At 44.0% G+C, this 17,276-nt stretch overlaps 1 protein-coding gene across 4 annotated transcripts in view; it reads left to right on the top strand.

Annotated features, from left to right (window-relative positions):
* LOC141051211 (oocyte zinc finger protein XlCOF7.1-like) overlaps window positions 1–11,983 on the top strand; it is a 49,505-nt gene extending 37,522 nt beyond the window's left edge. For all 4 annotated transcript variants that reach the window (XM_073548088.1, XM_073548090.1, XM_073548091.1 and 1 more), the window contains one exon: window positions 10,858–11,983. In XM_073548088.1, coding sequence (XP_073404189.1) covers window positions 10,858–11,843 — 986 coding nt within the window. In that variant the 3' untranslated portion in view covers window positions 11,844–11,983. The remainder of the gene's footprint in view (window positions 1–10,857) is intronic.
* Window positions 11,984–17,276: the final 5,293 nt, after the last annotated feature.

Raw genomic sequence — 17,276 nt, 5'->3', positions numbered from 1 at the left:
ACCACACATCTAGGTAAGTTCCTTGGGGGCATCTAGTTTCCAAAATGGGGTCACTTCTGGGGGGTTTCCACAGTTCAGGCATATCAGGGGCTCTCCAAACGCGACATGACACCCACAGACCATTCCATCAAAGTCTGCATTCCAAAACGTCACTACTTCCTTCCGAGCCCCGACGTGTGCCCATACAGTAGTTTTCTCCCACATATGGGGTATCAGCATACTCAGGACAAATTGCACAACAACTTATGGGGTCCAATTTCTCCTTCCGAGCTCTGCCATGCGCCCAAACAGTGGTCCCCCCCCCCACATATTAGGTATCAGCATACTCAGGACAAATTGCACAATAACTTTTGCATTCCAATTTCTCCTGTTACTCTTGGGAAAATAAAAAAATTGGGGACTAAAAGATCATGTTAGTGGAAAAAATATGATTTTTTTTATTTTCACGCCCAGGCGTTATAATCTTCAGTGAAGCACTTGGGGGTTCAAAGTGCTCACCACACATCTAGATAAGTTCTTTGGGGGATCTAGTTTCCAAATTGGGGTCACTTGTGGGTGATTTCCACTGTTCAGGCACATAAGGGGCTTTCCAAACGTGACATGGTGCCCGATCTCAATTCCAGCCAATTTTGCGTCAAACGGCGCTCCTTCCCTTCCGAGCTCTTCCATGCGTCCAAACAGTGGTTTACCCCCACATATGGGGTATTAGCGTACTCAGGACAAATTGCGCAATAACTTTTGGGGTCCTGTTTACCTTGGGAAAATAAAAATTGGGAGTGAAAAGATCATTTTTTGTGGAAAAAATATGTGATTTTTTAATTTTGCAGCTGTACCTTATAAACTTACCTTATATACTCGAGTATAAGTCGATCCGAGTATAAGTCGACCCCCCTAAATTTGCCTGAAAAACCTGGGAAAACTTATTGACTCGAGTATAAGTCTAGGGTGGGAATTGCCGAAGATACTGGTAAATTTAATGCTGCACAACATACAGTATGCCCCCAAAATGCTGCACAGTGAATGGTGGCCCAAATAACGCTGCACAACATATGCCCCCATAAATGCTGCACAGTGAATGGTGGCCCAAATACCGTAATGCTGCCCCCAAAGTGATAGGATTACTGGTAATCCTATCATGTTGCTGCCGCTGCCCCTGCTGGAATTTAAAAAAAAAAAAAAACACTATATACTCACCTACGTTGATGACAGCTGCGTCGCCGGCTCTTCAGGGACTCGGGCAGAGGGCGCGTGCTTTCCACGTCATCGTGCCCCCTGCACGTCACTGCCGGAGGACGGGAGAGAGCGGCGCGCAGAGATTTTGAACGCCGCCGCCGCCAGGACGCTGCACGGGACCGCAGACTAACAACGGGGACCGCGGAGACGACTGGGACCGTGGAGATGACGGGGACCAGGTAAGTTGGCACCGTGACCCGAATATAAGTCGAGGGGGGTCTTTTTCAGCCCCAAAAGGGGGTGAAAAACTCAACTTATACTCGAGTATATACGGTATGTGAAGCCCTTGGGGGTTTAAAGTTCTCACCACACATCTAGATAAGTTCCTTGGGGGTCTAGTTTCCAAAATGGTGTCATTTGTGGGGGGTTTCCACTGTTTAAGCACATCAGGGGCTCTCCAAATGTGACATGGTGTCCGATCTCAATTCCAGTCAATCTTGCGTTGAAAAGTAAAACGGCGCTCCTTCCCTTCCGAGCTCTGCCATGCGCCCAAACAGTGGTCCCCCCCCCCCCCACATATCAGGTATCAGCATACTCAGGACAAATTGCACAATAACTTTTGCATTCCAATTTCTCCTGTTACCCTTGGTAAAATAAAAAAATTGGACCGGAGGTAATTTTTTTGTGAAAAAAAGTTCATATTTTCATGTTCATTTTTTTTTTTTTTAAACATTCAAAAAATTCCTGTGAAGCAGCTGAAGGGTTAATAAACTTCTTGAATCTGGTTTTGAGTACCTTGAGGGGTGTAGTTTTTAGAATAGTGTTACTTTTGGGTATTTTCTATCATATAGACCCCTCAAAGTGACTTCAAATGTGATGTGGTCCCTAAAATAAAAATGGTGTTGTAAAAACGAGAAATCGCTGGTCAACTTTTAACCCTTATAACTTCCTATCAAAAAAAATTTTGGTTCCCAAATTGTGCTGATGTAAAGTAAACATGTGGGAAATGTTATTTATTAAGTTTTTTGTGTGCCATATCTCTGTGATTTAAGGGCATAAAAATGCAAAGTTGGAAAATTGCGAAATTTTCAAATTTTTTTTACCCAATTTCCATTTTTTTTCACAAGTAAACGCAAGTTATATGAATGCAATTTTACCACTAAAATGAAGCATAATATGTCACGAGAAAAACAATGTCAGAATCACTGGGATCCATGGAAGCGTTCCAAACTTATTACCTCATAAAGGGACAGTGGTCAGAATTGTAAAAATTGGCCTGGGCATTAACATGCAAACCACCCTTGGGGTTAAAGGGGTTAAGTATCTGTATATCTGGGCGTGGCTCTTATTCTCGATACTGAATTAATTGAGATATTTTGAAAATTTAGTTTCTATTTTTTTTATCACTTGGAATCATAAATTTGGATAGGCCCTGAGATATCCAAAGTTCCATGACTTTTTCTTTATAGTGTGGCTATTTTCTACATTCTTCACCCTACTTATACACAGTATACATTCCTACTATTCTAATAGCCCATTCAAATAATCAACGACAGAGCATGAGTTTGAATGCTCATTCTTGACCATCAGCTCACATAAAGAGGCAGGCAATCACTTGATAAATTAAAGAACACTCATTCTTTAGATGCGATGGCTTTTATGCCGTCATAAAATCGTTATCATAAGCACATCGGCCCATATTGTTCGATGCACGCAGACTGATCGACTAGCCATTGTTCTGTGCACCATATATTGTGGTGATATACTGTTTGGAGAGATCCATTGATAAGTAAAGATATAGTTTCTGATTCAAGGCAATCTGTCATCAGGTTTTTGGTATGTAATCTTAGGACAGCGTGAGGTAGCTGCCGAGACACTGTACATAGAGATCCTGGTGTGGGTGGGGTTAGCTTTCTGAGCTCTGCTTCATGCTACATCTAAAAGCTCTGTGTCACATTTGCTGCACCCAATAAACTAAGTGATACATATTGGAATCAAGGTCTCTTTTCCTAAATTAAGCTGCTTTCAGATGAGGTGGCAAAAACCTGGTGACAGATTCCCTTTAATTACATTGTTCTGTGTACGTAAAATGCTTGTGTACCTTTTTAACCCCTTAACGAGCGGCAGTACGCTATTTAACGGTGGCAGTTAAGGGGCTTTATTCCTCAGCGCTGCTTTTTAATGGCGCTGAGAAATAAGGATATAGTGCCCCTCAGTGTCGGAAACTCTCCCAGGTCTCGGCTACCTGAGGTAGCTGAGACGCCATAGAACATGCTTTGGGTCGGTTTTTACCGTCCCCAGTGTTGTGATCACCGTTACTCACCAAATAATGGCGACCGGAAAAAAAAATCCAATTTCCCTTTTATTTCTATCTCCTCTGATATGATCTAGCATACCAGAGGAGAGAGAAATGCGGTCTTTCGAGCCCCCCTGGTACCTCCGGCATCCCCGGACCATCTGGCTCTGTCCCGCAGCCCTCCACATCACGGCCGGCAATAGGAGATTTTTCCTATTGGTTCATTTTGATCACTGTGATAGACCTTATCACAGTGATCAAAATAAAAAAATGTAAATAAACCCCCCTTTATCACCTCCTTAGTTAGGTAAAAATAATAAAAAAAATGTATATTTTTCGGTTAGGGTTAGAGTTGGGGTTAGGCTTGTGTTGGGGTTAGGCTTGTGTTGGGGTTAGGCTTGTGTTGGGGTTAGGCTTGTGTTGGGGTTAGGCTTGTGTTGGGGTTAGGCTTGTGTTGGGGTTAGGCTTGTGTTGGGGTTAGGCTTGTGTTGGGGTTAGGCTTGTGTTGGGGTTAGGCTTGTGTTGGGGTTAGGCTTGTGTTGGGGTTAGGCTTGTGTTGGGGTTAGGCTTGTGTTGGGGTTAGGCTTGTGTTGGGGTTAGGCTTGTGTTGGGGTTAGGCTTGTGTTGGGGTTAGGCTTGTGTTGGGGTTAGGCTTGTGTTGGGGTTAGGCTTGTGTTGGGGTTAGGCTTGTGTTGGGGTTGGGCTTGTGTTGGGGTTGGGCTTGTGTTGGGGTTAGGCTTGTGTTGGGGTTGTGGTTATGGTTGGGATTACGGTGAGGGTTGGGTTTAGAGTTAGGGGTGTGTTGGGGTTAGGACTGTGTTAGGGTTGGTGTTAGAATTAATAAAAATAATAATAATAATTTTATTTCTATACCGCCAACATATTCCGCAGCACTTTACATTATAGAGGGGACTTGTACAGACAATAGACATTACAGCATACCAATAAACACAAAGATCAAAACAGATACCAAGAGGAATGATGTCCCTGCTCGCAAGCTTACAATCTATAAAGAAAACTTTGGGGGTTCCACTGTTTAGGTGCATCATGGGGTCTACACCAGAAGCTTTCCCACACATATGGGGTATCTGTGTACTCAGGAGAAATTACACAACAAATGTTGTGATCCATTCTCTCCTGTTACCCTTGTGAAAATAAAAAAGTTTGGGTCTAAAGTAGATTTTTTGTGAAAAAAGTAAAATGTTCAATTTTTCCTTCCACATTGCTTTAGTTCTTGTGAAGAACCTGAAGGGTTACTAAACTTCTTCAGTGTGGCTTTGAGCACCTTGAGGCAGTGGCGTACCGCCAATGGTAGAAGGGCACACGACTGCTATGGGGCCACGAGGGGTGAGGGGGCCCGCTGGAGATGGACCGCAACAGCCGCTGTACTGTGCCGTGTGCCTTTAATTAAATGTGTGCGCCGCCGTCACTCTGTTAGTGGCTCCTCCTAGCTCCTCCTTTCTAGTCTTGCACTGCTCTCGGCTGAACTCTCTGGTTGGATTTGCATAAGGATGCCACACCTCCTGGCTGACTTTCCAGCCAGAGAGAGCAGTGTATGCTGGGCCCGGCCTTAAGTAGTTGCACATGTGAGGGCGGCTACCGGCTGTTGGAGCTGAGGCTGTGTGGAGACGCAAGATGGTGAGCTGACCCGACGGTAAATTTATTATTTTGGTGGGGGAGGGGGGGCCCATTCAGACTTTTGCTATGGGGCCCCATAATTTCTATGTACGCCCCTGCATTGAGGAGTGCAGTTTCTAGAATGGTGTCGCGTTTGGGCAGTTTCTGTCATATTGTCCCCCCAAACTCACTTCAACTATGATATGGTCCCTAAAAAAAATGGTTTTGTAAATGTTGGAAAAATGAAAAATCTCTGGTCAACTTTTAACCCTTATAACATCCTAGCAAAAAAAAAATTATATTTCCAAAATTGTGCTTATGTAAGGTTGACATGTGGGAATGTTATTGATTAACTATTTTGTGTGACACGAATCTCTAATTTAAGGGCACAAAAATGTAAAGTTTGAAAAATGCAAAATTTTCTAAATTTGTGCCAAAGTTCCATTTTTTTCATAAATAAACGCAAGTCATATCAAAGAAATTTTACCACTAACATGAAGTACGATATGTCACGAATAAACAGTCTCAGAATCAGTGGAATCAGTTGAAGCGTTCCAGAGCTATAACCTCATAAAGGGACAGTAGTCAGAATTGTAAAAATTGACTTGGTCATTATGTACAAAATTGGCTTGGTCACTAAGGGGTTAAACAGGTCAGTTATTGGCTTCCAATTGGCATGAATGTTGCCAATTTGCCACTCGTAGCATGCCTTCACTGTTTCTCTTAACTCTTTTGGCTATAGAAGCTTAAAAGATGTGAACCAAGTTTCTAAGTTATCGCTTATTGATCACTGAAGAGCAAGCCTCCAGAACCCCTATCAATTTCAAGAATTGGGCTCTGCAGACAATTGATTAGATGGAGATTGAAGGGGAGTTATACACCATCATTGACTATGAGACTGCCAGAGATAGGGAAGCGCTGTACTTGTCTTCTCAAGTACATATTCAGCCTTCACTCCATTTACACGAAGCTCTGCAAAGCCATGTTCTAGGGACAAGTGAGGGTCTGAGCAAATAAAAGGTTATCCACTATCCTTAAAAACATGTTGCAACTCCTTTTATTTGTGTATTTTTTTTATTTTGTTTTGCTTTTATTATGGCCCTGAAATAACACATAAAAAATATCAGCTTCTTCAGTGAAGTGTTGGACAACCCACTTGTTGCTTCATGAAGATCCGTGCAACTGGAGGAGCATAATCTCCTTACTTTCACATTTTACTTATATTTTTTTTTTCAATATTTCGGCACTCAGACTTCTGATCTTATGGTGTTCAGAGATCAAAGCCTGGAAAGCTTCATAGGAACAAGACTGAGGTCCGGATTGAAATCAGATTACCAATGTCTTCCAATAGTAATACTATTTGTGCACAGTTGGAAACCAGAGCCTGAAAAGTTGTTTTTTTCCTACTACAACTGAGGTGTGGAGTAAAAGTTTTTTTGGGAAAGTGAAGGCTTAAGGATATATTTTAATAATGATTTCAAATTTCTGACATCATAACTATTAGGAAATGCCATGACATTCCATTCCAGAGCATTGATCTGGAGGCAGGTATGTCACCTAATCTTTTACGGTTTGTGAAAAATTCATTCAGCAGTACTTTAGTGTATTCATCTATACTTCTGTTTTTTGGAAACTGGGGACATGGAAGTGTGTGTGGGCCAATGATCAGTGATAACTTACTGAGTGTCCCGCTCACCATTTAGAAAATAATGCTTACATTAGTGTTTTATCACATTCTCTGACAAATCCTTTTTTTTTGTCTTGGAGAAAATCAAGGGTTTAAAAAAAAAAAGTGGTAACCCAGTTATGGGAACAGGGGGTAAGTGGGTGCCCTGATCCACTAGACGAAACTGCAGGGACCAGGGTTTATCCCATCGAACCGCCACTCTCCTTTTACTGTGGGCATATTACTACTCTAACAACACAGGGTGAGGGTAAAACAGTGTGGCAATATTTTATTGAACCACAAAAAAGGCAAATAAAACAGAACAGTCGCAGCAAAATACCCAAGATGGGGCAAATTACAGAGTCTTACTGTTTCGCTGACTTGCCAGGATAAGACCAGCTGTTACTTCAGTGCTTCCAGGGCCGACTACCCCACCCACCTGTGGCATGCATAGAGAGAAGGTAACGACAAACTTAGGAACATGTGAAAAATGAGGATGAATGACCTCATGGAGATCAACATCCAACACTGCGGAGACACCATCACATGTTTCTCAACGCAGTGATGCTAGAGCAATGCCCCCATCCCTTATGGGAAATATGCAAAAACATGTAAATCAACAGCTGCGGAGACACCATCACATGTTTCTCAACGCAAGCAATGACTAGCCAGGTCTTTCACCGGGAAGGAACAACCACGGGAAGGGCAGTCTCCAATGAAGGAAACCACCTATGCCAAAACATGGTATCCATCCACAGACAGCTGTTTCGGGGTATTGCCTGTTATGAATGAGTCACCGGAGGAGAAAAAAACAAAAATGCAAGCTAAGTCCAGAAAACCAGAGAGGTTGGTAGCTAGCGGATTGCAGACCCCTGATCCTATTCACAACAACTAACAGTAGCCGTGGAACGTTCCTACGGTGGTCCTAAACGCCTCTTCACAGCCGGAGAACTAAATAAGCCTAAAGAAAGAAAGGGGACATCTAAACTGCCCCAGAGCAGACCCCAAAGCAATAGACAGCCCCCAAAATGTATTGTCGGTGAAAACAGATGAAAACACAAACACAGACAGAAAGACAGGCAGAGCAAACGATGGGGCCCAACTAACTAGATAGGAAAGGACAGAAAAGATGCTGGCTGCAATCCGCAAAAACCCTACCAAAAATGTCCCAACACGTCTGATAGGAAAAATGGCCCTGAAGTCACTAGACTCCAAAATCCCTATATCAGCACTCCGATATATTCTGAAGACAGAGCAAAAGAGATTTAACCGATCAGGGACAAAAATGGAAATTCAGCAGAGCCCCAGCTGGGGCTGGCAGAACACAAAACTAAGCAAATCAGACAAAAGCTCATGGAACAATAACAGAGCAAAACTTAGCTTTAGAAGACAGGAACTGAACTTGAGGCCAGAGCTCAGAGCAGAAAAATCACCCGCAACCCTACAGGGCGGCGGCTGCCTTATATCCACTCAGAGATTCCGGATGTCCAATCGCAATCCACCTGTTCAGGTGACAGGTTTCTCCCATCCAAATCAGTTTCACCACCTCCTTTCACCAGCAGATGGAGTTCATCGGACATCAAAGGTGAACGAGAAAATGAGCTCACAACAATTGCCCCTCATCAGTGTGGAATAGGAAACTGGCTAGTAGGAGCAATGCCTAGTAAAGACTGTGAAAAATGAGGATGAATGACCTCATGGAGATCAACATCCAACACTGCGGAGACACCATCACATGTTTCTCAACGCAGTGATGCTAGAGCAATGCCCCCATCCCTTATGGGAAATATGCAAAAACATGTAAATCAACAGCTGCGGAGACACCATCACGTTTCTCAACGCAAGCAATGACTAGCCAGGTCTTTCACCGGGAAGGAACAACCACGGGAAGGGCAGTCTCCAATGAAGGAAACCACCTACGCCAAAACATGGTATCCATCCGCAGACAGCTGTTTCGGGGTATTGCCCCTCATCAGTGTGGAGTAGGAATCTGGCTAGTTTCAGTCATTGCTTGCGTTGAGAAACATGTGATGGTGTCTCCGCGGCTAGGGATGGGGGCATTCCTCTAGCATCACTGCGTTGAGAAACATGTGATGGTGTCTCCGCAGTGTTGGATGTTGATCTCCATGAGGTCATTCATCCTCATTTTTCACAGTCTTTACTAGGCATTGCTCCTACTAGCCAGTTTCCTACTCCACACTGATGAGCGGCAATACCCCGAAACAGCCAGCTGTGAAGAGGCATTTAGGACCACCGTAGGAACGTTCCACGGCTACTGTTGTTGTGAATAGGATCAGGGGTCTGCAATCCGCTAGCTACCAACCTCTCCGGTTTTCTGGACTTAGCTTGCATTTTTGTTTTTTTCTCCTCCGGTGACTCATTCATAACAGGCAATACCCCGAAACAGCTGTCTGTGGATGGATACCATGTTTTGGCATAGGTGGTTTCCTTCATTGGAGACTGCCCTTCCCATGGTTGTTCCTTCCCGGTGAAAGACCTGGCTAGTCATTGCTTGCGTTGAGAAACATGTGATGGTGTCTCTGCGGCTGTTGATTTACATGTTTTTGCATATTTCCCATAAGGGATGGGGGCATTGCTCTAGCATCACTGCATTGAGAAACATGTGATTGCGTCTCCGCAGTGTTGGATGTTGATCTCCATGAGGTCATTCATCATTTTTCACAGTCTCTACTAGGCATTGCTCCTACTAGCCAGTTTCCTACTCCGCACTGATGAGGGGCAATACCCCGAAACAGCTGTCTGTGGATGGATACCATGTTTTGGCATAGGTGGTTTCCTTCATTGGAGACTGCCCTTCCCGTGGCTGTTCCTTCCCAGTTAAAGACCTGGCTAGTCATTGCTTACGTTGAGAAACATGTGATGGTGTCTCCGCGGCTGTTGATTTACAAACTTAGGAACATGACAGTCCATTGAGGTACAAGGCCAGTTGAGCGGAAGGTCACAAACTGGCTTCTCCGATCATCTCTTTGGATCCAGGTGACCGTTGGGTTCCATTTCTGGCTTTCACAAACTTATCCATGGGGCTCAGGTGACCGGTGGGTCAAAATCCTGACTACCCCTAATGTATCCATGGTTCAGCGATGGTCAAAGGAGCATATCTGTATCCACTCAGCCGGGGCCATGGTGTCCCCTATGCTGGCATCCTGTAAAAAGACAAATCTGTGTCCCTCGGGAGGGAGCCATGATGTCTTGGCTTCTGTCTGCAAAGAGTCTTTGGATCTTTGTATGTTTAAATGTCTGGATATATCTCTGTATGGTTATAGCTCACAATGTGACAGAGCCCCTTTTTATAGTCCACAACCGTTCTTCAAGCCATCATTCACAGGTAAAGGGGAAGAAGAGTGACTAGATCAACTTGCATTATTTGATTATGTAATCTATTTGCATAGGTTTTCCTCCTCTATTTAGTAAGTCAACAAAGTAGCTGGCCTAGCCAATGTATAATGAACATATCAGCAAACATCATTGTTCAATGACCCTGTATCACTAGTCATCCAGGATAACAGCACAATATGTTACAACAATTGTCAACGTACAAGTCAATATTACAGGCTAATACAAACAAAAGTCTGTATTTTTTGACCAATCAGAAAGAAACACAAATTCAAAAGACAACATATAGATAACAGTCTATTCTTCCTGGCTTGGTGAAAATAGGCGTCTGGTTAATTCTGATAAAATGCTGTGTCGTCACACCAGTCTTACCCTTTCTCCAAAGTCATGGTCTCTTCATTCATGAAAATACTGGTCCTGTCAAGGAATGTGCTAGACAGATACCATGTACTATTAATGACTATCAGGCCCCTTTATAATTCTCCTCTGAGTGTCTTAATAAAAAAAAGTGGTAGGAGGAACACTGAAGCATGATCCTATGAAAATGCTGGACTCAACACAGATACTAGCCTGGTGTCCTATCATCATTATCTACTGATCCTTGCTCTGTGGCCTCCGGTAAGAAAGGGAACTGTTTTGTCACCACTGTCTTGGTGAAAAATTTTAATGGACATGTTATACTGATTTGTTTCCAAAAAATATTATGTTTAATGTTATATTTTTGAAAAAGTAATAGTTTTGTTCTTAACAGATGACTTTACCTGGAGGTTAGATGGATTTCTGCCACCTTCAGATTTGAAACTGGATGATCTTTTGACCAAACAAGATGCATATGAAGACCATTGCATTATCCCAGTTCTATCCTCAGCCCTTCTCAGCAAAGATTCTTTTACTCAGTTTCTATCTCCTGATTTTCCACAGATTAAGAAAAATATAAGTCACAGTAATGATATTAAAAATCAAAAGGCTAACACTATAAAAAATAAATTTTCATGTTCTGAATGTGAAAAATGTTTTAACCTGAAGTCAGATTTTGTTAGACATCAAAGAAGTCACACAGGGAAGAAGCCATTTTCATGTTCAAAGTGTAGGAAATATTTTAATCTAAAATCAACTCTTGTTACACATGAGAGAACTCACTCTGGGGAAAAGCCATATTCGTGTCCAGAATGTGGGAAATGTTTTGCAACAAACTCAAACTGTGTTGCACATCAGAGGAGTCACATAAGGGAGAAGGCTTTTGCATGTTCAGAATGTGGAAAATGTTTTAAGCAGAAATCTCAGCTTGTTATACATCAGAGAATTCATACAGGGGAGAAACCATTTTCATGTTCAGAATGTGGGAAGTGTTTTAAGAAAAAATCAGATCTTTATACCCATGAGAGAATTCATACAGGGGAGAAGCAATGTTCATGTTCAGAATGTGGGCAATATTGTAGAAGTAAATCACATCTTATTAGACATCAGAGAATTCACACAGGGGAGAAGCCATATTCTTGTACAGAATGTGGGAAATGTTTTAACCACAAATCAAATCTTGTTACACATCAGAGAATTCACACTGGGGAAAAGCCATTTACATGTTCAGAATGCGGGATATGTTTTACAGTGAAATCACATCTTGTTACACATCAGAGAGTTCACACCGGTGAAAAGCCATATTCATGTTTAAAATGTGGGAAACATTTTACAAGGAAAGCAAGTTTTCTTACACATCAAAACAGTCACACATGGTAGAAACCATATACATAATCAGAATGTGTGAAATGTCTTGTCCTCAAAAGAACTCTTGTAAAGCATCAACAAGCTCATACAGTGGAGCAGCATTTTCAAATTCAAGAAGTTTGGTTTGAAAAGTAAATTTTCTTCAACAGAAATTGTCTTGTTTGACTTGTCACTATGCTGTATGTCCATTTTGTGTGCTATCAGCTAAATATATTGTCTTTTATAAATGTAGAACTTTTCATGACAAATAGCTAAACCTATGTCCTGAGAAAGCGCTGAGATTCAAGGTCACATTCACAATGAGAACTAGGCTAGGGCTACGTGGATTTTCTGTCTCTGGTTACAAGTCGTAAGCACCATGCTTGCCATAGACTTCACTACATGTTTAACGCAAAATGCAACCTGCATTCAACAATGTGGTCTTGCAGCCAGTACCGCAGCTACCAAAGTGAGCAAAGAGTTATACAGGCAGGGTTTATTGCTTTAAATTCCTTCTACAGCACAGGTCCACAACCTTTCTTACCATGAGAGCCACATTCAGCTATGAAAGAAGGTAATGAGCCACATTCAGCTATGAAAGAAGGTAATGAGCCACATTCAGCTCTGAGAGAAGTGTGCGAGCCACATCCAGCTCCCACCCTGCTCACAACTAGCAATAAGAATTAATCTCCCTACTGGGGCTAGATCAAGTGCTAGTGCTTTATAATGAGAGCATATTAAGATACTAGTATTGCTATAATAACACTAAGTTTGGTCATATGGAGTCTCCCTTTAGTGGAATCACACCTAAATGATTTAAAAATAGAACACAACCAATAAATTGTTAAAGTGCAAGATGTTAGGTAAAATAAATCAGAAATGACAACTGTGTGAAAGAAAGAGCTTCCATCCAGATGTATCAATAAATTCCCCTGTAAGGGTAAAGTGCAAGTGCAGAACTTACACAATGGACAGCACTGGTGGAGTAAAGCATGTCCGAAACACAGAAGCCAGAGAACCAGTTGGCAAAAAGAAAACCGTGTTTCATGAGAAAATCCACAACATAATTACCAATTAACCCTCTGATGCGCGTTTCGAAAATTGTGCCTCTTCAGAAATGGCAGTTGACAATGAGAGCCCCCTTAACTGGTATAATGACAAACAAAGCTTTTCCACTGAAATCACACCAAGACAATATTCCAAGGTTTCCTAGCTTAACCCCATTCAGATCTGCTCTGCTCTGCAGGGCTACACACAACCATCTAGAGATCTGCTCTTAATAGCTGTTTGCTCCACCTGGTACTAATGCACTAGGCTGGCAGATGGCCGCAAGCCACACGTGGCTCTCAAGCTACAGATTGGGGACCCCTGCTTTAAAGATTTTGAGCAAGGGCGGCATGATGACCCTGTTGATATGGTGGACGAGGATTAAAACGATATGAAAAATAAGAAACCATGAACTGCATGTTTTTTGGGGATGGAAAGGGGTGCATGGGAATATACCAGAAAAAAAAAGGAACACTTAACCCTTAGCATGGGAACTTGCAGCATGTGGGTGTTCTGGGGAACAGTTGCCCGCCTTCTCCCTCTGGCACGCCACTGCCTCTTCTTGCCTGCCGCAGTGCTGCAGATACCTCCCCTTCTGCACTGCTGTCGTTGCTCTGCATGGCACCTTCCGGTGTTGGGTCAGTAACTTCATCGTCCATCACCTCATCTTCCACTTCTGCAATCTGGTCCTCCTGATTTGGTGCCTTAACAACATCACTTGTTGGCAACTGGTTCTCATCATCTATTTCTTGAGATTTTAATTGCCGTTCCCCACTGTTGTCTTCCACTGATCGTGGCTGCTCAAATACTTGGGCATCACTATACACAATCTCCTCATGTACCGTAATTTAAATAGACAAATTAGAACAGAAATGGGTGTAACACCACAAGAGTAAAAGGCCACACAGCCTTTAACAAAACTTGTCAAACACAAGAGGTAAACTCCAAAACATAATTGCATACAAGAAGAATAGGGAGTACACAAAACCCATTTAAAATTTACAAAAAATCTTTTATTATTAAATTGTACCATGGCACCATATTTAAATACTTTAAGAAAAAGTTATATGGACCAAAGAGTTAAAAAAAAAATGAAGGACACGAACAATAGAAGGTCTGGGGCAAACACAAATCAGATATGGACTGGGAAGTTAACCTCCAAAGGACACCATGCCATAACAATATATATTTTATCATCCTACTAAAAAATGGCAGATATAATAAAAAACTTTACCATAAGCAAATAGCATGGAATTAAAGCTGACACTATTACTAATTAGATTCAGACACCACAAGGTAAAAAAATAAATCATAGTGCCATCAGAGGGAATCTTGCCCATATAAGTCCTTGTGCACAGTCAGACCGCGCAGCCCCAAAGCGCGTTTCGCGAGGGCTTCTTCAGGGGACCGAGCTGATATCTGTGTGCTTGCCCTTTTATATGTACCCCCTCAGCTGTTCCCCGATTTGACATAGTATTCGGCGCATGCTCACGGCGCGTGCACCGAAAGTAACATCGCCTCCAATGCGACGCATGAGGAAAAATCGGCTGCACACCCCGCACCAAGGACACCAGAAGCGATGTTCCAGGTCACACATGCCGTAGTCATGCGCACATGGCCAATAAGGATCGCTGGACATCGTACACGGCGCATGCGCACACGACTGGTGCGCCGGAGATGACGTCGCCCCAGGCCTACAACGTGACATGCAGGGTCAACAAGCCGCCGCTATGGCAACCGTGACCCACACGCGTCACACAAAGGAAGCTGGAAGCGACACTCTGGGCTCCACAAGTCATGGGCATGTGTTACACCAGCTGGTCCTCACCGGAACTTCCCCGCTTCTGTGCACGCCCACGCAACTGTCCTGTGCCGACGCTCACCTGACTTCTCTGGATCTCAGTGAATCAGCAGTCGGCGCATGTTGCCGCGGGTGTCCCTGGGAGGTCGCGACCCAGTGGCTCCGCCCAGTCATGGTGGCGCCAACCGGGTATTTCTGTACGGTCTCGGGTCAGGTAAGGCGCCTGATTATCTTCTCGGTCAGACCCAGCGTCTTTGCGCCTGGCGCCTTCCTGTGTCTTCAGGCCCCTTTGCTTACTAGTCATCTTCTTTGTCTCCTGTGTCTGCCGCTGCTTCCTGTCTTGTTGTCCTTTGTGTTCTCAATAAAGCATAAAGACAATTTCTGTTAGGAATTGACATAAGTAGAATCTCACCCAAATAATAAGATATATGATAAAGCAATAGGTGGAAAATAAAACATAACTTTTAATCCGTCAATTAAAAGAGTACTAACGTGTCACCCATGTGAAAATTAAACAGCATACAAATGCTCATCTAGCAAATGGGCCCCAAACAGAGAAAAAAGGGGACCCCACCTAGATGCATTAAGGATATAGATGGTCACCTATTAATCTGTTGTATAAGTAGGCAAAACATCTAAAAGGTACAGCAATCGAGACATATTCCACTCATAAATGCCATAGCCTAATTGCACATATATGTAAACATCATGCAAAATTGCGAAAAAAGGGGTCTCTCAGGACCACAAAAATGGACGGTCAGGTGAGATAGTAATGTATAAAAGGAACAGTCTCACCAAATAGAGTAGTGGGTCAGGAGTCCCAGAAGATCCTCTGTTCAATCCAATTGGAGGATAAATTAGGGGAAGACAATGCCCTGCCACATCCCTAAGGGGCTAACAATCAGCTAATCCCCAGACTCCTGCCCTAACAAGGGCAGTCCACAGCTAGCCCTAAATTGCACATGCCCTGCCCTTTCCCTAAGGTGGTGTCCCAACACGTTTCATCCAAGTAAAATCTTCAGGGGACTAAACTTGTAAAGTGCCATAGTGCTATTAATGAGAGCAAACAAAACCTTCCACTCCCTATGCTGTCCGCGTGAAATGGAGGAAAAAGGGCATATTTATAGATAACCTCATGTGCAATCACATAGTTGGTAGCACCTGTCGCCACATTTGATTACCTCATATGTCACATGTGCTTTTCCACGTGCACGGACCATTTATTTGGCGGCCCCCCCGGGGACCAGCGCCATCAGCCACGCCATTTCCAGTTGTGAATAACATGCCAAAAGGAAAGCATCAGAGGCGTGACTCCGCCTCCGGCACCGCCAGTGCACACTGGAGCAGCGGCCGACTTCCAGTCCGCGGGGAATACCAGAACACGCCCCAAACAGAGGCATAACCCCACCTCCCACAGCGCTGGTGCCCGATGTACATCATAGAAAAGCGGCCGACTTCCGGTCCGCCAGAAATGACGGGGCGGACATAACTCCACCTCCCACAACATCAGCGCACAATATGCATCCTGGGGAAGCAGCCGACTTCCGGTCTGCGGGGAATATCAGGTGTATGGGCGCAACATACTGAATAGTTCCGTCTTACCTCATACGGTGGCAATTACTGTGCATGCCGTGCGCACTTCTGGTCCACACGGGAAAAGCACCTCACTGCCGGCGACATCATCAAATGTGTACACCGGTTCCAGTCCAAGGAGAGACTGGAAAACAGGTCAAACAAGGTCAAAATGTGTACACCGGTTCCAGTCCAAGGGGCACTTTCACCTGGTCCGCTCACCCTTGGGGGCTCTGGAATCATGACCCTGAGGGTCCACTCTCGGGTTTCCTCTAGAGACCCTAATAGCATAATCAGGCCATGGACCCTGCTGGTGCCTCGGCCGCCCAAAAGGAGCTTGTATATTTGCGGGAGAACCAGACACGTATTATGTCTTTTATGAAGTCCATGGACTCCCAACTGTCCGCGCTGCAGACCTCCAATCCAGGGAATGCCTCCCAGCTGGCTGGTCTGCAACAAGAGCTGGCCCAGCAGTGGGACATCCCGGCCAATATTCTTATTTATATGGCCTCAGTAGACGACCGTTTGCTCTCCCTGAAGTCAGCCGCTTCGACTTCTGCACAAACCTTGACTCCTCACCCCCCTTCCTGTTTGGCTAAACCACATTGGTACAATGGTGACCGCAAACTGTGTCAGGGATTTCTTAATCAGTGCCGTTTACACTTCGAGCTTCTGCCTGTGCAATACCCCACTGATCTGGCCAAGGTGGCATTCTTGGTTTCCCATCTGGAGGAGGAGGCTTTAGCATGTGTTAACCCTGTCTGGGAGAGTGGTGATCCCGTGGTCTCCCAGCTATCGATCTTCCTGGAGACCTTTCGTCGAGTATTTGATGAGCCGGGTCGTCTGGACTCTACTACAGAGTCCATCTTTAACCTCCACCAGGGGTCTTTTACTGTGGGCCAATACGCCATTCACTTCCGTACCCTTTCTTCCGATTTAGGCTGGAATAACGACGCACTGGTGGGAGCCTTCTGGCGAGATCTCGGGGCGTATAAAGGATGAGTTAGCAGGTCAGGACACTCCAACTGCCTTAGAGGATTTAATCT

This window comes from Dendrobates tinctorius, unplaced genomic scaffold (assembly GCF_039654945.1).
Source record: "Dendrobates tinctorius isolate UK_male_01 unplaced genomic scaffold, ASM3965494v1 ptg000155l, whole genome shotgun sequence".
Classification (NCBI taxonomy): domain Eukaryota; kingdom Metazoa; phylum Chordata; class Amphibia; order Anura; family Dendrobatidae; genus Dendrobates; species Dendrobates tinctorius.
This window is presented reverse-complemented; position numbering and strand designations above follow the sequence as displayed.